We start from the raw sequence: 20,623 nt of genomic DNA on the forward strand, positions 1-20,623 counted from the left end.
CCCGCCCCCCCCCCCCCCGGTGTGGCAGGGACCTTTATTTGGAAATTGTCTTTTGCATTAAGTACTGTTGGATCCTAACCCTTTAAAAAAATTATAAGAGTGTTTGCATTGGGGAAATAGTTGAACTGTTATTGTTAAAACTGTCTTGGGGATAATATATTCTTTCTACTTCTGTTCGTAAGTTATTCACGGAGTGTTTGTGTTTTGATACAACCTCCAGGGGGTGGCTGGAGATCTCCTGGGATTACAACTGATCTCCAGGCAAGAGACCTCTGTTCCCCTAGGGGAGATGTGTGGCGTCTATGGCTGTTGTATGTTAATCTCCAGTAGACAGATCATTATGATCTAAGCTGACAGCTACCTGTCAGCAGGTGGATGGACAGAGCAAGTTCCAACCGGTTTAGACTGGCACTGGACAGTGTGCAGTCACAGTGACTCAGCATGACACTGATTGGTGGAACTCTGTATATAAGTCATTGCACAGTTACCATGTATCCTCCTTCTCTGTATTGGATGGCTGGCGTAGCACTTTGCTTGCGAATATTGTGAATAATCCCTTGTACATAGTGTACCACTGGACTGCGTTATTGTGGTTACTATAAGGGGCTTCACAGCAAGAACTGCAGTGGAAAGCTGGTGAGGCTGGAGGCTGGGAAGTCTTAAGGGTCTGACTTGGACAGTCCCACACGCTTAGCGCAAAAATGGCATTATGCTGCACTGAAGTCCCTCCCTTCGCCCCCCAGGCTCCATCCACCAAAATCTCCAGGAATTTCCCAACCTGGAGCTGGCAACTCTACTTGGGTTGCAAAAAGTCAGTCTGATGGGGCCTGGCTCACACATGCCGGAGACTGAGACAGCAGAGCCCTCATTGCAGTTGCCAGCCTCCAGGTGGTGGCTGGAGATCTCCTGGAATTACAGCTGGTCTCCAGGTGACAGAGATCAGTTCCCCTGAAGAAAATGACGGCTTTGGAAGGTGGCCTCTATGGCATTATACCACTGAAGCCCCTCCCCTGCCAAAACCCCACCCTCCCCAATAGGGTTGCCAGCCTCCAGGGAGGACCTGGAGATCTCCCACTTTTACAACTGACCTCCAGTTAACAGAGATGAGCTCCCCTGGAGAAAATGGCTGCTTTGGAGGGTGGACTCTGTGGCATTGTACCCTGCTGGGGCCCCTCCCCTCCCCAAACCCCGCCCTCTCCTGGCTCCACCCCCAAAGTCTCCAGGCATTTTCCAGACCTGGCAACCCTACTCCCCAGGCACCTTTGGAATTCTGACACTGTGGTGGGTGCGGCCACAAAATGGCTGCCATACGTTTACCTGACGAGCTCCCTCTGGGAACCCCACCTTCCCCAAATCTCTGGAAACTTCTTGAGCCAGAGTTTGCAACCCTGAACGGCGTGACTCCCCTTTGTCCTTCCTGTTGAGCACCCATCATTTTCTCTCGTGGTTGCCATAGGAGACCCGTTCCCACCCCCTAACTCTGCTTCCGCTTCTTCCTCTTGTCTGGGATTAATCGCAATCTCACCCTTGCAGGTGTGAAGCCTCTGGGAAGCTTTAACATTGACACCAGCCAGAGGTGGGTCTCGCCACCCATCAGCCCTCACTTTGGACACCAGGTTCTTCAGCATTCAGATGGGCGACAGAGCTGGTAAGGTGAAACTCTACAGTGGGTGGGGAAGCCAGGCGGAGATAACACTGGGAAGCCTGTAGGTTTTTGGGGGGGCCCTCCTGGTCCAGATGCCCTCGAGGGGCCTGTCACAAAACCTCTCCACTTTGTCCTCCTCCATTCCACCGCCACATACCTCAGGATTTTACTCCCCTTCCCACAAACGGGTTATTCACTGTGCCGTTAGGTCCAAACAGGGGTCATTTCCTGCAGGAGTGCACAGGAGCGGAGCTCTGGCAGTAAAGAGCCCAGGGGGCGGGCACATGCAACAAGCCCCACCCCCTGCTCTCAGCAGCCCTTAGTCAGAGCAAGAAGCAGCCAGGTAAGTTGCAGAGCCCCCCCCGCCCCCCCGGCCCAAAACAGTCCAGTGGCCATCCACTGTGCCGTTAGGTCCAAACAGGGGTCATTTCCTGCAGGAGCGCACAGGAGCGGAGCTCCGGCAGTAAAGAGCCCAGGGGGCGGGCACACGCAACAAGCCCCACCCCCTGCTCCCAGCAGCCCTCAGTTAGAGCAAGAAGCAGCCAGGTAAGCTGCAGAGCCCCCCGCAGGCCCCCTGGTCCAAAACAGTCCAGTGGCACCTTTAAGACCAAGTTTTATTCAGGTACAAGCTCTCCCTCCTCTGCGAGGACAGATCTGCACGTCCCCCCCCCAATAGCTGGAAATCCAAAACAGTCCAGTGGAGCCTGAGCGGTGGGTGTTGCCTTCTGACACACTTCCCGTGATGCCAGGGGGTGGGGCATATGCAAATAAATTATGCTAATGAGTTATGCTAATGAGCTCCTGCACCTCTTTGACTACGAAATGACCCCTGGGTCCAAATGCATCGAACCCAAAGTGTTCCTTTGCAGTCTCTCCAGATGTATCCAGCCCTATCCATTTGCTTCCTTATCCTCAGGCTTGTCTGCACACCCTTAGAGGAAGGTGGGCAGCCCCGCCCACCCCAAATCTGGCCACTGCCAAGCTTGTCTTTCTTTATTCGCCCAACGCACAGTTGTGACAGAACCCCCCTTGGGTGCATCCGCCACAGCCTCTGGTGCTGTTGTAACTGGGCCTGGCATGTCATCAGGGTTTTTTCCCCAGGCTTTCAAACAAATCAGAATTGACATATCATGATAGTGAAACTCTGGTGATAGCGGAATGGTGTAAAAGTGTTAATTGACAGACTGCTGTAGTTTACTGCTACAGTGGGATGCCGCGGTGGCTCAGAGGTTAAGACGCTGAGCTGCAGACCGGAAGGTTTGTAGCTTGGCAGTTCGAGACCCGAGTCCCGCATGACGGAGTGAGCTCCCCTCTCTAGTTCCAGCTCCTGCCGACCTAGCAGTTCGAAAGCAAGAGATTGCAAGTGTATAAATAGGTACCTCTTTGGTGGGAAGGTAACCGCATTCCGTGCACCTTGGCGTTCAGTCATGCCAGTCACATGACCACAGAAATGTCTTCGGACAGTGCTGGTTCTTCGGCTTGGAAATGGAGATGAGGACAACCCCCTAGAGTCGAATTTGACTGGCTTTCGAGCAAGGGAAACCTTTACCTTTAGGATGTTGGTGAGAATTGAAAATCACATGGCTGCTCCAAAAGAAAACCCTACTCTAGAGATGCCAGCCTCCAGGTGGGACCTGGGGATCCCCTGGAATTACAGCTCACCTCCAGAGTACAGAGGTCAGCGCCCCAGGAGAAAATGGATGCTTTGGAGGGTGGACTCTGTGGCATTGTACCCCACTGAGGTCCCTGGCCTCCCCAGGCTCCATCCCCAAATCTCCAGGAATTTCCCCAGCTGGATCCAGCAACCCTAACCCCTCCCATCCCCCATTGGTGGCTAGAGGGGACCTGGCAACCCAACCCTCCTCCCAGGCTGCTCCCCTTCAGCTGTCAGACTGACCAGGATTCCTTCAAGCATCCACATGACTTCCTCCTCCTCCTCCTTCCATTGCCTCCTGTAGTTTCCCCTCTGATTTCCCCAAAACCTGATTTTCCTGAAAACATCAGAGTCAAACCAGCTGAGCCCACATGTGGATGGGAAAATGCAGATCTCTGGACCTCTCTGCCCACGTCCGGCATCATTTCCCCTCCCTGTTCCCTTGAACCACCATTTCCACTGCCACTGCTGCAGGGGGTTTTTGCTGGGGTTTCTTTTGAGGATATTAGAGAACCACTACTCTTAAAAAAAATTAATTAAAATATCAAACAAAAACAATATGATAGATAAGACCAATGTGATAATACAAATCCCATTGCAGTATTATAATCACAACAAAACTTGCCTAAGAAACTATACGACTACTCTTAGGCCCCGATCACATGGAGAATTTGCCGTACAAAAGGCACAAATGTCAGGCGGATTTTCAGGGCGTGATCACACCGCAACATCTGGGAAGCATAGCACACCTGTGGCCAACCCGTGGCATCCCGCTGAAGATGCGGAGTTAAAAAGTACCTTGGAAAGTGCACTAGTATCTGGAAAACTCGCAGCAGGGGTGGGCATCCGAAGCGTGGAGACTCGGGGGACCGTGTGATCGGGCTACCGCACTTTATTTTGCTCCGGGGCAAACAGCCACGCCTCCCCTCTGTGTGATCTGGCCTGTGTGACCGGGGCCTTATATTTTCTAAAAACCTTCTTTTGAGAACCACTACTCTTTTGGTGTTATTTTTTTAAAATAACCATGGCAAAACAGAAATGAAGATGAGAGAAATGAAGATGAGCGCAGACATGACAGGAGCAGAAACTGGAGCATCAGCCTGAGTGTCGAGACTGAGTCCACTGCTGCTGCAAACGCCTCTGCACTGCTCCCCACGTGGGAAAGCCACCCAGTCTAGAACCGGAACCGGAGAAAAGCCCACATGAGGAGGCAGCCTGAGGGCGCTGGTCTTTTTTTAACTCTGCAGGCCCGATAACCACAGGGGAGGCAGGTTACAATGAGCAAAACTCTGCAGCAGTGGAAGGGTTAAATCTGGTGGGCTAGTTCCTTTCCTCTTCTGTCTTGCCCTCTCCCCAAGCAGCTCTGGGCCACATGAATGCTTCTCTCTTCCCTGTTTTACCTTCTCAACAAGCCTTTACCGTAGGTTGGGCTGAGACCAAGAGTGACGGGTCTGAGGCAGTGCTCCCTGTAAGGCGTGGAGTCTTGTGAGCAAAAATTCTACTTTGTGAGCTACTGGCATTAAAGTTGTGAGCAGGTGATTTGGCTACTGCATAAATTAGTTTGCTCTGGAGCCTCTCCCCAAGCAGCTCCGGGCCTCATGAATGCTTCTCTCTTCCCTGTTTTACCTTCTCAACAAGCCTTTACCGTAGGTTGGGCTGAGACCAAGAGTGATGGGTCCAAGGAACCTGGGAACCGTGTGGGGATTTGAAACGGGGTCGCCTGGATCCTGTTCTGGTTCCTTCCACTACACTACACCACACCGACTCATAAAACCCTTCTCTACCACCACCACCACTACCCCTGGCCCCAGTCCATGGAAACAGAGTGTTGCGCACAGGCCCATGGCCAGGATTTTTTAATTCGGGGGGGGGGGCTTAAATAAGTCAGGGGCACCCTGCCCCCCCCCAAGGGAACACCAGAAAGAAAATAAAAAACTGGAAGTTGGGGGGGCTGGGCTGGATGGCAAGTCGGGGGGGCATTGGCAGGAAGTCGGGGGGGGGCAGGCCCCGAGATTCCGCACTGTAGCTACGGGCCTGGGTGTGCAGCAGCTATTAACCTTTTTAAAAGATCCACTCACAGATCTTCTAGCTCTGAAACGCCCAGAGTTCCTAGCTTTGGGAGCACTGAGGACGTAACCAGCTCGACGCTGAGTGGCTTGCACATGTACCACAGCGTCAGCAGCGCCCCCCCAAACGCTGACCACAACGAGAAGCCGGTTTCCTGTGTGCTATCCTTACAGAGAGCTGTGGCGAGATAGCTTGTCTACCAAGCCCGCTTGTGCTTTCACAGGTGTGCAGGCGTACGAGACGTGTTCATGGGGGGGGGGAGCGGTCTGGAGACGGTTATGAGCTGTGAGAGCTCAGTCAAAGAAGCGACATGTTCAGAGCGACGCTCTCTCTAAGCTGTGGAGTCTTGTGAGCAAAAACCCAACTTTGTGAGCTGCTGGCATGAACGTTGTGAGCGAGCGATTTGGCTGCTGCATAGTTTGCTCTGGAGCCCCATACTTCCTGAGCGGAGACAAAAATGTGTGAGCCGGAGGCTAAAGAACGGTGAGCTAGCTCACACTAACGCCGCTTAGAGGGAACATTGGTTCAGAGGCAGTGTGGAACAAAACAACAGGGGTGTTCTGTTTCCTTGAGAGCCAGTTTGGTGTAGTGGTTAAGTGTGCGGACTCTAATCTGGGAGAACCGGGTTTGATTCCCCACTCCTCCACTTGCACCTGCTGATGTGACCTTGGGTCAGTCACAAGCTCTGGCACAGCTGTCCTTGAAAAAGAGCAGTTTGTGTCAGAGTTCTCTCAGCCCCACTCACCTCACAGGGTGTCTGTTGTGGGGAGGGGAAGGGAAAGGAGATTGCAAGCCGCTCTGAGACTCCAAGTGAAGGGCGGGGTATAAATCCAATCTCTTCCTCTTCTTCTTCTTCTTCCGTGCCATTATTGTGAGTCACCCAGGCATAAGAAGATAAGACGAGGCATGCTGGATTAGACCAGTGGTCCAGCTAGTCCAGTGTTCTGTCTCACATCGTGGCCCACCAGTTTCTCTGGAGTTCCTGCAGTAGGGCACAGAAGCCAAGGTGGCCTGGCCTGGCCTGGCCTGGCACTGGCATTCAGAGGTTTGCTGCCTCAGAATACGGAGAGTCCCTTCAGTCACCATGGCTAACAGCCACTGACAGACCTCTCCTCCACGAATCTGTTCAATCCCCTTTTTAAGCCATCTGCATCTGTGGCCATCACTCCATCCTCTGGCAGCGAATCCCACATTTCAATAACTCATCGGAAAAAGAAATATTTCCTTTTGTCCAACCTGAATCTGTGGTTGGACACATTTGCCGACAGCGTGCTGAACTCAGCAGATTTTTGGTTGATGTGCCAAGGCGATCCTTGTTAGGTTCGTTGATTTGTGTGCCTCCCTGTCCTCCTCCGTTTGCTAAGAACTTCCTCCCCCCCCCCTTCTCTCTCTCTCTCTTTAAACAAAAGGATTCTGGCTTCATCTTTGGGGCTGGGTGATTCCGGCAGGCTGTATAAATGCTACTTGCAGAATGAGATCCACTGCGAGGAGGCCGGCTTAGGAGGTACGTACAGGCGTGAGCTGCGGTGGCTCAAGTGGTTAAGACGCTGAACTGCAGGCTGTGGAAGGTCGGTAGTTCAGCAGTTCGAGACCTGGATGCCGCATGACGGAGTGAGCTCCCGTCTCTGGTTCCAGCTCCTGCCAACCTAGCAGTTCGAAAGCAAGAAATTGCAAGTAGATAAATAGGTACCACTTCGGTGGGGAGGTCACAGCATTCCGTGCGCTTTGGTGTTTAGTCATGCCAGCCACATGACCACGTAAACGTCTTCGGACAGCGCTAGCTCTTCCGCTTGGAAACGGAGATGAGCACCGCAACCCTAGAGTGGGACTCGACTGGCTTTCCAGCAAGGGAAACCTTTACCTTTTTACAGGCGTGAACTGCAGCTTGTGGGGTTCCCAGAGGAACTGGACTCCCCTCTGCTGGAGACAGCAAGCTGGAATAGATGGGCCTACCTTGCTCTAATCCAGCTTGGTCTGATATTTTGGCAGGGTTAGCATCCTCCAGGTGGGGCCTTGAGTTCTCCCGCTATTACAACTCATCTCCAGGCAATAGAGAGCAGTTGCCCTGGAGAAAACAGCTGCTCTGGAGGGTAAACTCTATGGTATTGTACCCGGCTGTCCGGTCCCCCACAGCTATTAATCCAATACACGTTTAGGCAAAGTAGTATTTTATTAAAGCTATGATAGAGCAGGAACAAGTTCACTGTCCAGAATGCCTGGGCCAGGGTGGGCAAGAAATAATGTAAGACATTCAAACAGGGTAATAACCAATAATCTCCATTCCCGTCGAGCGGGCAGACTCCAGGTTACGCGCTCAAAAGCCTGAGAAGCAACGTTCCTCAAAACCTAAACAATTACAGCTTCACACGGTGCAGTTCATTATACATTTGGCAAAGCAGCTCCCCCACACACCTGTTAACCTTGCAGATAAGCGTTGCCTAGCATTTACAGACAGGAATGCATGAGACAAGATCATACACAGGGAAGATAGGGCATGCGCAGATGCCAGGGGAGAAGGGGGGGGGGACCAACTGCCTCACAGTCTCCTATGGCAGCTAGCTGACACTGGCTGAGTTCCCTCCTCTCCCCAACCCCCCCCCTCCACAAGCTCCACCCCCCAAAAACTCCAGTTATTTCCCAGCCCAGAGCCAGCAACCCTATTATTTTGGTGTCCTGTGTCTTTGCAACAGCAGTTATAGGTTTGGCTTGTCATAAGAACATAAGAACAAAAGAGAAGCCAATGCTGGATCAGGCCAGTGGCCCATCTAGTCCAACACTCTGTGTCACACAGTGGCCAAAAACAGCAGGTGCCATCAGGAGGTCCAGCAGTGGGGCCAGGACACTAGAGAAGCCCTCCCACTGCCGACCCCCCAGGCACCAAGAAGACAGAGCCTCACTTGCCCCAGACTGAGGCTGAACCTGCATTTGTCTTTCCCACCGGTGTCCCACCCTTTTGACTCCGTCTTCAAAAAAGCTGTCTACATTTGTTGTCGTTTTCACACCTCAAGAGTGCTAGCGTACTTTTGCACGCCCACATATGTTTATGGTCCTTTCGGGGCGGCGCTCCATGGTCATTGCACCTCCACACTGCTTTAAAACAATCTTCTCCAAACAACATTCAAACAAGCATTGAGAAAGACGGCATCACAGCAGCATGAAACTGATTAAAAAATGCAAATGCAGATTCGACCCCAAACAACATTCAAACAAGCATAGAGAAAGACAGCATCACAGCAGCATGAAACTAATTTAAAAATGCAAAGGCAGATTCGACCTGAGAGTTCCTATCTATACCTTGTGGCTAATAGCCACTGATGGACCTCTGCTCTATACGTTTATCCGATTCCCTCTTGAAGCCGTCCATGCCTGTTGCCGCCACCGCCTCCTGTGGCAGTGAATTCCGCGTGTGAATCACTCTGTGGGTAAAGAAGAACTTCCTTTTATCCATCCTAACCTGACTGCTCAGCAATTGCATTGAGTGCCCACGAGTTCATTGTCAATGGCCAAATCACACACACACACAAAATCAACACACTGAGGCTATATTGAGACCCCCCCATGGTAGACCTAAGATGGTTTACAAAAGGGTGTTGAAACAGAATGATAACAGTAAAGCCAGAATCTGCAACAGGATAACAGCCCGTAGCCGGAGAGCTGCAAAGATGGCAACAGGGCAGGCCCTCCTCCAGCATGGGGCCCACCAGCTGACTGGGAAGCGCACGCTCTCCCGTCTGGTGGTAGAGTCCTGGCAGCCACTGGAAATGCCCTAAAAGAGACTGCTACATATCATACCTCTCTACAGGAGAGCCCAGAAAGCGATTGTCACTGGATGCATCAGAGTTGGTATGTGGACTTAGCTGGAATAGGTTTGCCAACCTCCGGTAGAACTCCAAGAATTACAGTGGATCTCCAAATTAACAAGATCAGTTCCCCTAGAAAAAAAGACTACTTTGGATGGTGGACCCTGTGGCGTTGTACCCTATTCCAGTTTGGTGTAATGGTTAAGTGCGTGGACTCTAATCTGGGAGAACCGGATGTGATTCCCCACTCCTCCACTTGCAGCTGGCTGGATGGCCTTGGGCAAGCCATAGTTCTGTCAGAGCTGTTCTCTCAAGGGCAGTTCTTGGGAGAGCTCTCTCCGCCCCGCCTACCTCACAGGGTGTCTGTTGTGGGGAGGGGAAGGGGAAGGAGTTTGTAAGCCACTCTGAGACTCCGAGTGAAGCGCGGGGTATAAATCCAATCTCTTCTCTTCTTCTACTGAGGTCCCTCTCCACCCCAAACCCTGCCTTCCCCAAGCTCCAACCCTCATATCTCCAGGTATTTCCCAAAGTAGAGTTGACAACCCTATAAAAGCTAGTTATTTTGCTACTGTTGTGCTGTAGTGTTCATTCCCTGCTGGATTATCCTGTGTAAACACATTGTGAATCATTGCTATAGTACAACAATAGCGTACTTTCCGGCGAGGTGTAGATGCGGGAGAGATGGTCCTTTGGATATATGGGCCTCTGACGGTGTAGAGCTTGAAAGGTCAATGCAAGCCCCTTAAGCCTCAAAACAAACTGGCAACTGACCCCGATGCTCTGAAATGGGTGTGAAACGATGAAAGGGCATTGCAGCTGTGGAAGATGGGACTATGCTGGGGAAGCTGCACAGGAGGAAACGGATGATAAGCACCCCTCCCCCCACAGTGCCACTTCCCGCATCTTCAAAGCCACCTCATAGCATGACTGCCCAGCTCCGTCACAACGACTGCCGAGCGCTGAGTCACGTGTAGATCTGCAGGGGTTCCCCAGTCTCTTCTCTGTCTGGGAATTCAAGGCCGGCAAACCAGACGCTCCAGTGACTCAGCGCCGGTATGCAAATCCTCTGCATGCATGGAATGCATGCTTGCAGATACATTCAGGTGTAGGGTTGCCAGGTCTGGGTTGGGAAATACCTGGAGACTTTGGAGGTGGATCTGGGAGAGGGCGGGGTTTGGGGAGGGGAGGGGGCTCAGCAGGGTACAAGGCCTTCTAAGCAGCCATTTTCTCCAGAGGAGTTGATCTCTGTTACCTGGAGAGCAGTTGTAAAAGCAGGAGATCCCCAGACCCCACCTGGAGGCTGGCAACTCTATTCAGGTGGAACAAAGTTTGAGTCCAGTGGCACCTTTGAGGCCAACAAAGTTTTGTACCTGCAGAGGAACCCTGAGCATCTGCCATGGGATTTTTGTGTGTTGTAGAGGATTCTGGGGTATGCCCTAGAGTAGACTAGAGCACACAGGGTATCAGCTGTTGGAAAAGGCAATGTCTCCTCGGAGTACAAAGACGAAGAGAAGAAGACCCTGCAGGGGGACCGGCGTCGCCAGGATGTGACGCTATGCGTCGCCCTGGCAACGGGACTCCAAACAGCCCCGTTGCCAGGGCGACGCATAGCGTCACATCCTGGCGACGCCGGTGCAGCGCGGATTGCTGTCCCCCGCGGCAGCGATCCTGCGAACACGCGCGGATCCCCCGCCGCCGTTTGGGAACCCTACCTCAGCATGGTAGAATGTCACAGAGTCCACCCTTCAAAGCAGCCATTTTCTCCAGGGGAGCTGATCTCTGTTACCTGGAGAGCAGTTGTAAAAGCAGGAGATCCCCAGACCCCACCTGGAGGCTGGCAACTCTATTCAGGTGGAACAAAGTTTGAGTCCAGTGGCACCTTTGAGGCCAACAGAGTTTTGTACCTGCAGAGGAACCCTGAGCTTCTGCCATGGGATTTTTGCGTGTTGTAGAGGATTCTGGGGTATGCCCTAGAGTAGACTAGAGCACACAGGGTATCAGCTGTTGGAAAAGGCAATGTCTCCTCGGAGTACAAAGACGAAGAGAAGAAGACCCTGCAGGGGGTAGCAAGAAAACAATTAGATGGGACAGTGAAGACAGCACCTTCTCTCTCCTGTTGAGTGTCATTCCTTCTCTGTTTCCAGATTGCTACTCTCAGGGTGATTTCTCCCTTCTTCTTGGAAGTGCCACTCAGTCCTCCCCTCTCTCTCAGTTAGAGATGTAGTTAGGAATCCATCTCTGCCTCTCCTCTTTCCTACCAAGTATGTTAATTCCTAAAACCGTTATCTACTCTTTAGTCAGGTTGTGCACCGTTGCTGTGTTAATTACTCTGCCAGCATTGGCTAGGCCTGCTTGGAATTGCTTCTCCCCCCAAGATGAGCACAATTACTAGGCTTACTAAGGTTGAGAACTACCTGGAGATGGGGGGTGGGGTGGAGCCTGGGAGGGTGAGGTTTGGGAAGGGGGGAGGGACCTGGGCAGAACATAATAGCATAGAGTCCATCCTCCAAAGCAGCCATTTTCTCTAGGTGAACTGATCTTAGTGGTCTGGAGATCAATTGTAATACTGGGAGATCTCCGGGTGCCTCCTGGAGGTTGGCAACCAAACCTTGCAGGAGGAAGGAAGGGGAGAGGTCCAGCCGCGGGTTGGGGCATCATCTGCCATCACTGATCTTTTTCGATGAGAAACCCCTGACGGACTCCTTTGGAAACAACTGCCCAACACCCATTGCCAATAAATAAATACAGAGGAAGTAGATCTCTAGAGACGAATGAACACACGAGTGCACCAAAAGATGCCTGTTCTAAAAGACTGTATTGGCTGATTGCCCCACCTGACTGAAATTGCCAGGGGTAGGGTTGCCAACCCCCAGGTGGGCCTGAAGATCTCCCAGAATTAAAGCGGATCTTCAGACTGCAGAAATCAGTTCCCCTGGAGAAAATGGCGGCTTTGAAGGGTGGCATTATATCCCACTAAGGTTCCTCCCCGCCAACACCCACTCTCCCTAGGCTCCTCCACCCCCAAATGTCCATGAATTGTTCATCTCAGGTTGGCAACTCTATGGGAGTGGGGTCCATTTTGGCTGTCCTCTGGCATTCTTTCCTCGTTCTTTCTGATTGATCGGTTGGTTTAATTTGTTCTCCCTTGCCTTCTCGCCAGAAAACATTCAGAAGCTGAAAAAGATCCAGCCTGGTATCGCTTTAGCCCAAAGCCCAGAACAGATTTTGGTGAGTTGCTAGCTTTTCCAGCTTTGAGGGATCCAGCAAACAAGGTGTTGTGTATTGGGACTGAAACATCGCAGGACGGTGCTACCAGAGACAGGCTGAGCTTGGAGCCGAATAACAATAGGCCAACAGGATTCTGGCAGTAACCAATCAAGGTGTAGGATGGTGCTGCCAGAGACAGGGTGAGCTTGGAGCCGAATAACAATAGACCAACAGGATTCTTCCGGCAGTAACCAATTAAGATGTAAAATTTTGTAAATAGCCTATCGTTGGGAGTGGGGTGTGCAGAGGTGTGGCCATTGCAGGCAATATAACCGAGTTGAGGCTCCACTCTACAGTCTTGTTCTTGCTGAAACCACCGAATAAAGTAGGGCCTGTAAAATGGAGCTCTTCCACCACTACGACTTCCACTACCACCACTGACATCTGACAGCTTCTGGAGAGCAAGGCCGACACCCACCCACCCCCGGGGTCCCTAAGCAGGGTTCCCTCTAAGCTGAGTTAGTGTGAGCTAGCTCACAGTTTTTTAGCCTCTGGCTCACAGATTTTTGTCTTTGCTCAGGAAGGAGAGGTGCTGGCAGTGCTTTGGGGGATTTGTGCTAGCACTTTATTAGTTGTATATCTATGGTTTTAATGTTGTATTGACCAGGTTTTTATTATTTATTGTCTTGTTTTATATTGCTGTAAGCCGCCCTGAGCCTGCTTTGCTGGGAGGGCGGGGTAAAAAAAAATCTAATGAAATAAATAAACAAATAATAGAGCAGATCACTGGACTGGGAGTCTGTTCATCCACGGAACCCGCTATTTAACACGAGGGATTTGCACTTGTGACAGATGCCCTTGACCGGCTCATGTTGTTCATAGCTGTGGCCTCCGCTGCTCACCTTTCCTACTTCTGGTCCCTCTGCAGGCGTGCATCCAGCAGAAGCGGCGCCAGCTGCGCAAGGCCACAGAAGAGCTGAACGGGCTTTGCGTTCTGCTTGCGAAGGATTTCCAAGAGAAGGCGTTCCTCAACCTCACCAGCATCAGTATGGAAGTCTAAGCAAGGGGCAGGGAGTGGCTTTGGGGCTGGAAGCTTTGGACTATCTACCCAGGTTGCACTGAAATGATTGCCGCTGACGGGTTGTCTGAATCGTTCGTGACCCGCCCAGACTGCGTTTTTGCAGTCCGCATGCCACTTCCATTTGAAGTCTTGAACAGATGTTAGGTCTCAGATTGTCCCCGTGGATTTTGTTGTTCTCCCTTCCCCCACCCTTTGATTCTGACAAGCCTGAGCTATACAAGTGGCAAAGCTAGGTGTGAAGGTGATAGGATGCACCCTCCCTCCTCAGAATGCAGGGGGAGGACTGCATTTCCAGATGCTCCGTTGCATCAGTATTGCCTGGCGCACAGAAAGCTAGCATAAGCAGCAGGAGGCCTGGGCTCAAACCTTTCTCCTTGAGTGTTATTTCTCTGCTAGCAGCAATGAGATTTTCTTTACGCAGCACTACATTCAGGACTTAGATCGCCCACTCGTGTTTGCAGTGGTAAATCCATTCTGCCTCTCCGGTACAGCCAAAGAGTTCCCTTTCCTTGAGGTGGTGGGTTTCCATATTTTACCACTCAAGAGTATTGTGTGGGGAAAGTACACATATCTGAGCGCTTTCCAATGACTGCAAAAAACTCCTTGCCAATCAGAAATAGGGTTCTCAGGTCCCCCCCCCCCCAGGCAACTCATGGGGGATGAGGTCTAGGGTTGCCAGATTCAGGTTGGGAAACTCCTGGAGATTTTGGGGTAGAGCCTGTAGAGGGCAGGGACCTCAGTGGGGTACAATGCCCTGGAGCCCACCCTCCAAAGCACCCATTTTCTCCAGGGGAACTGATCTCTGTTTGGTGAGAGCGGTTAAGTGCACGGACTCTAATCTGGGAGGACCGGGTTTGATTCCCCACTCCTCCACTTGCAGCTGCTGGATGACCTAGTTCTGGCACAGCTGTTCTTGAAAAAGAGCAGTTTCTGTCAGAGCTCTCTCAGCCCCACCTGCCTCAAAGGGTGTCTGTTGTGGGGAGGGGAAGGGAAAGGAGTTTGTGAGCCACACTGAGACTCCTTTGGGTAGTGAAGGGCGGGGTATAAAGTCCAATCTCCTCCTCCTCCTCCTCCTCCTCCTCCTCCTCCTCCTCCTCCTCTTCTTCTTCTTCTTCTTCTTCTTCTTCTTCTTCTTCTTCTTCTCCTCCTCCTCCTCCTCCTCCTCCTTCTGTGGTCTGGAGATAAGTTGTAATTCTAGGGGACCCCCAGGTCCCACCTGAAGGCTGGCATCCCTAACTCTAGCACAGCAATGAGAGGGCTAACCTAGAAACTCTCTCCCTGATTTTCTGCATGAAGGGATGTTCTCTTTTGTTTTTCACATGGAAGAGAATTCTAGCATGACATTTTTTTTAAGTGCCTTGTGTGCTACTGCACATTGGTTGTTCAACTTTACCACCTCATGGGGTCGCAGGGTTCGATCTGTCCTAAAAGAGCCAATCTACACAATTTACGCAGGGTTAGGTGGTAAACCAAGATGGCAAAATTCAGACAGATAAGTTGGGAGTTGCGTTTCCAAGTGCTCACCATGAAAAAATTGCAGCAAAAGCAACTGTTCCCTGCATGTGGTAAATCAGTGCATTTTTAACAATGGACACAGTTGGTTCTTCAGACAGAGTGTCGTTCTAGCTTCACATTTTGCCTTGTACATGTACCCATATGGACCAAACCAAGTTCTCAGGCATGCCGCTCCCCTTGTTCTTAAAAATATATATATACATATTTATTATTTAATTTAGGGAAAAATCACAAACACTTTAATATTGCATTTCCTTGAAAGAGCAAATGACCTGAATGTCAGACATCTCCCCTAAAAATGTGATGTCTCAAAAGATATATATTATTGGACATAACTGGTTAATTGCATGTGAATTTAAGACAACCCCTTATTTTTATGGCATATATAGGGGAAAAACAGCATTTGAGAAAATACAGTAAAAAGAGTTAACAAAAAACCCTCCAGAGACTAGAGGGAAGTAAAGATTGTTGGTAACGTCATGTCTTTTAGCCAAAAGGTGACCACAATAGCCAACTTCCCCCTGACGTACCAGAAATCCGCAGAATTTCTTTTTTCCAGATCTTTCTACAGGATCTTAAAATATAGCTGTGTTTTCAGGGCAGCAAAGATGCCCACAGACCTTCTCTTGTACACTCTTATGTTGCAAGTTTAACAGATAAATAAGAACATAAGAGATGCCAATGTTGGATCGGGCCAAAGGCCCATCCAGTCCAACACTGCCACACGGTGGCCAAATATACCAGGTGCCATCAGGAGGTCCACCAGTGGAGCCAGGACATTAGAAGCCCTCCCACTGTTGACCCCCCCAAGCACCAAGAAGACAGAGCATCACTTGCCCCAGCCTGAGAGGTCCTATCTATACCTTGTGGCTAATAGCCACTGATGGACCTCTGCTCCATATGCTTATCTAATTCCCTTTTGAAGCCATGTTTGTAGCCGCCACCACTTCCTGTGGCAGTGAATTCCACGTGTTAATCACTCTTTGGGTGAAGAAGTACTTCCTTTTATCCGTTCTAACCTGACCACTCAGCAATTTCATTGAGTGCCCACGAGTTCTCTACCTGCTCTATCCCATGCATAATCTTACAAACCTCAATCATGTCACCCCACAGTCGTCATTTCTCTAAGCTAAAGAGCCCTAAGCGCTTTAACCTTTCCTCATAGGGAAAGTGTTCCAGCCCTTTTATCATTCGAGTTGCCCTTTTCTGCATTTTTTCTAAAGCTATAATATACTTTTTAAGGTGTGGTGACCAGAATTGCACACAGTTCTCTCTCTTCTCTCTTTATTTGAGAAGTACACTTTTGGATAGGAAAGAGTAGGGATAGGACAGAGTACTAACTTACTAGCTAAGGATGGAAGCAGATGGCGAGAGGGCCATCTGCCTCCTGGTTCCAAAAGAGGACAGCATGTCGTCCCTCTCGGTATGTGCAGGGTGAATGAGAGAGCTTCGTCTGAGGGATTGAATGGAAGGAAGAAAACTGTCCCTGAGAACACAGTGCACTTTTCAAAGGGGACAGTGGCAGAAGTGTAAACACAGGAAGAGAGATCAGTCTGCCTATCTAGCTATCTAGTCTCTCTTGCCATGCAGTCTGGAGCCTGAGGCAAGGACCTCGCACCTGGAAATTCCAACAGTCTTCACCATTTTGCCCACAGTTCTCATCACAGCCAGCTGCAGCCAGAGACGGCGACAATATTCCCATTAGAAATCCTTGTTTCCTCAAGCCCTTGATAGGTGTTTGTTTTGCTGTCTCCATAGTCAGAACTGCATTAAACCAGACTGGGCAGCGGCGGAGCAAAAGGAGCGATGAAAGTGACGGGATCGACCAGGGTGAGGACACAGACATCAAGAGTTCTGCAGCCCATGCTGGGGGTTTCACTGGTGGTGCGGCCACCAGCGCTTGCCAGGATCCAGATACTCACAAGGGCAGAGGTGAGACTGCAGGTCCTGGAAGGAAGGGCCGGAGGTCTTTGCAGGTCCTGGAAGGAAGGGCCAGGGGTCTTTGCTTGGCCTCAGCAGCTGGGATTGAAGCCTTAAATTCTCCAGGGCGGGGCCTGTTGCTGGTAGATTATTTTTAGGATCAAAATGCACATTCCACATTATGTGATGTGGGACACGGGTGCCTGACACAGTCAGGTGTACGGTTGGTGTAATTCACCTTGAAAGTGTTGGGTTGTTCCCAGGTTGCCAGGTCTGGGTTGGAAAATACCTGGAGACTTTGGAGGTGTATCCAGGAGAGGGCGGGGTTTGGGGAGGGGAGGGGCCTCAGCATGGTACAGTGCCATAGAGTCCACCCTTCAAAGCAGCCATCTTCTCCAGGGGAGTTGATCTCTGACAGCTGGAGATCAGTTGTAAAAGCGGGGGATCCCCAGGCCCTGCCTGGAGGCTGGCAACCCTAGTTGTTCCACATGGCTCCAAACAGTCAGGGCTTCCCTCCGGTACTGTTTTCACCCGCAGACATGGCCACAGGTAGACTTGCCAACTGCCAGGGGGAGGCTGGAGACCTCCTGGAATTACATTTGATCTGCAGGTGATAGAGGTCGGTTCCTCTGGAGACAATTGCGGCTTTAGAGAGTGGACTGTATGGCGTTATGCCCTGCTGAAGTCCTTCCCCAAGCTCCACCTCCAAATCTCCAGGTATTTCCCAAGCAGGGATTGAGAATCCGAGTGGGGCGGGAGCCTCCAGACACCCCTGCAGCATTTGGAGCCATGCAGAGCGACAGAGTGCTTTGAAAGAGAGTTATGCCGATTGTACCTCTGACTATGAGTTGACTCAGGCTCATGCCATGGGGAACTGTGGCCCTTAGTCTCTCAAATACACTGGTTTCTTTTTTATTTTATATGCTGTCATGGTCTTTGATGAACATCGAAAAGGGAAATTTAATGGGAAACAGTCAGGACCAAGAGACACTTGTTTATATTACCTATGTACAGTGGGAGATGTATACTCAGGGGTCATTTCCTGCATGAGTGCACAGGAGCGGAGCTCCGGCAGTAAAGAGCCCAGGGGGTGGGCACATGCAACAAGCCCCACCCCCTGCTCCCTCAGTCAGAGCAAGAAGCAGCCAGGTAAGCTGCAGAGCCCCCCCCCCAGCCCAAAACAGTCCAGTGGCACCTTTAAGACCAAGTTTTATTCAGGTACAACCTCTCCCTCCTCTGCGGGGACAGATCTGCACATTCCCCCCCCCCCCATAGATAGCAATCCAAACAAGCCCAGTGGAGCCTGAGCGGTGGGTGTTGCCTTCTGACACACTTCCGGTGATGTCAGGGGGTGTGGCATATGCAAATAAGTTATGCTAATGAGCTCCTGCACCTCTTCTTCTACGAAATGACCCCTGTGTATACTTATAGATTCAGGTGGGCAGCTGTGTTGATCTGAAGCAAGAGAATGAAGTCTAGCCAGTGCTCCCTGGAGTGAGCGGAAATCCTACTTTGTGAGCGACCGGCATTAAAGTTGTGAGCGAGCAATTTGGTGACTGCATCAATTAGTTTGCTCTGGAGCCATCCTTCCTGAGCTGGAGGCTAAATAACGGTGAGCTAGCTCACACTAACTCAGCTTAGAGGAAACACTGCTTACTGGCACCTTTAAGACCAACAACGTTTAATTCTGGGTATAAGCTTTCATTGGTCTTAAAGCTGCCACTGGACTCAAACCTTGTTTTATAGAGACAGACACAGAAAGGGTGCTAGAGATAGAGACTTTTATACAATGACTCTTGTGTCCCCTTCAAGACTGACAGATTGATCAGGGCCAGGCCTTGTGGACTTCATCCCTGCCCTTGTTTCTTTGCTCTATAGATTCCCTGTCACAATCAATGTGTTAGTCTTCCAAGTGCCACCAGACTCCTAGCTGTTTTCACTTCACCGCAGCTGTCCCTGAAGAATAGTCGGGAACAGCAGCTCCGATTTTGGATGCAGCTTTTTGCAAGACTTTCTTCCCACACAGAAGCCCTAGGTTCATTCTAGGCCCCAGGAAACAGCAACTTCAGCCTCCCCCCCCGCACCGTTTTTGGTACCTGTATCCCCCCATGGTGCTGCCACTAGTGCCATTGCAAAAATTATGTGTAGCCTAAGGTTGCCAAACCAGTGTTGGGAGGGCAGGGTTTGGGAGGGGCAGGAATCGCAGCAGGGTACGATGCCACAGAGTCCATCCTCCAAAACAGCCATTTTCTCCAGGGGGACTGAACTCTGTAGCCTGGAGGTCAGTTGCCATTCCAAGATATCTCCAGGCCCCACCTGGAGGCTGGCAACCCTAGCTGTAGCTACTGAAGAATCATAATGTTTGCAACCAAGCCAGTAATAGTTCCATAGGGCAGTTCGCAGCCCTATTGCATGTCTGATATACATCCGTGTGTCATCCTCAACAAAGTCGAGGACTTTGCTGTATATGTTTTGGCACCAAGCTAAATGGGCTCAGTCTGACCTGGTACAAGACTAGGGTTGCCAAGTCCATCTTCCACCCCCAGCGGGGGACTTTGGGGGCGTTCCTGGAGGGGGCAGGGCATCCCTGACGTGATGATGTCATGATGGGGACATCCCCCCACCCACCCATGCACCAGATGGCAGTTTCCTGCACTTAAAGGAGCCGGCGTTTCCCTTTTTAATGCAGGAGCCGGCGTTTCCCCTTTAAGAGCAGCCGCGTTTCCCTTTTAAGAGCACGAAGCTGGCATTTCCCTGCAAGCTTGCAGCGATCAGGCTTGGGAGGAAACACGGGTGGGTTCCACACACTTAAAGGGAGAGAGATGGGTGGCTCTGGCCGGCGGCGGGTAGAACCCCCCCCCCAAACACAGGGGACCCCTGGCAAACCGGGGGGGTTTGGCAACCCTATACAAGACAACTTCATCTGGGTCTTTTTGACAGGGAGGGGCCACCACTTGCTGCGGTCAGACAGGCCTTTAGATCCAATGTAGCTGCAAATGCCTGATTGATTTATAGTGCATGATCAGACAGCAACATCTGGGAAAGATCCCGGAGCCATCGGCACCCCATGTTGCCCCGCCACAGAAACAGAGTTAAAACACACCAGGAAAAGTCTGTTCCTCCTAACACTCGCTGATTGGCCACAGATGGATTTTCCATAGTCTGATCACTCAAGTGCACAATCAGGCCATTTGGATAGACTGCTCAGTCCATTCTGACTCGGCGCCATCCCCCCCCCACTTAGCGATATGTGCATAACTGCATAATCATCCCCATCCCCAGGACAGCTGTGAAAATGAGTGGGAAAGGGAGTGATCTACATTAGGCGACCATGGCTCTCTGCGAACCACAGGGATCACAGGGCTCCATGGAAGGATCGGCAAGCTGTGACAGCGGCAACTCGATTCCTGGAAGCTGAAAAGCGCATGTGGGGGAAAACTGCACCGTTGTTTATGCACATGCGCAAAATCAGGCAAAAACCATGAACAAACTCATCCATCTGCACTGTGTGATCATGCAGCGATGGGCCGAGCCCGCAGAAGAACAGGATTTGTGATCAAGCAACTCTGTGCCAAATACCAGCGGATGAAATAGGAGCGCTTCCCAACCGCACCAAATGGGACACCTGGCCGCAGCTGCTGAATGATAGAACACCCGATTTACATGCAGAAGGTGCTGGGTTCAATCCCAGGAAGCCAGTGCTGGGAAAGGCCTGAGGCCCGAGAGAGTCGTTG

The 20,623-nt window shown here is 51.1% G+C and overlaps 1 protein-coding gene across 1 annotated transcript in view; it reads left to right on the forward strand.

Moving 5' to 3' along the window:
* ITGAE (integrin subunit alpha E) overlaps positions 1 to 20,623 on the forward strand; it is an 83,471-nt gene that overhangs the window by 2,576 nt on the left and 60,272 nt on the right. The window contains exons 2-6 of the mRNA XM_015406874.1: positions 1,534 to 1,648; positions 6,815 to 6,870; positions 12,327 to 12,394; positions 13,302 to 13,419; positions 16,728 to 16,901. Of these exons, the coding sequence (XP_015262360.1) occupies positions 1,534 to 1,648; positions 6,815 to 6,870; positions 12,327 to 12,394; positions 13,302 to 13,419; positions 16,728 to 16,901 (531 nt within the window). The remainder of the gene's footprint in view (positions 1 to 1,533; positions 1,649 to 6,814; positions 6,871 to 12,326; positions 12,395 to 13,301; positions 13,420 to 16,727; positions 16,902 to 20,623) is intronic.

The sequence above is a fragment of the Gekko japonicus genome, unplaced genomic scaffold (assembly GCF_001447785.1).
Source record: "Gekko japonicus isolate JY-2015 unplaced genomic scaffold, Gekko_japonicus_V1.1 scaffold1175, whole genome shotgun sequence".
NCBI lineage: Eukaryota > Metazoa > Chordata > Lepidosauria > Squamata > Gekkonidae > Gekko > Gekko japonicus.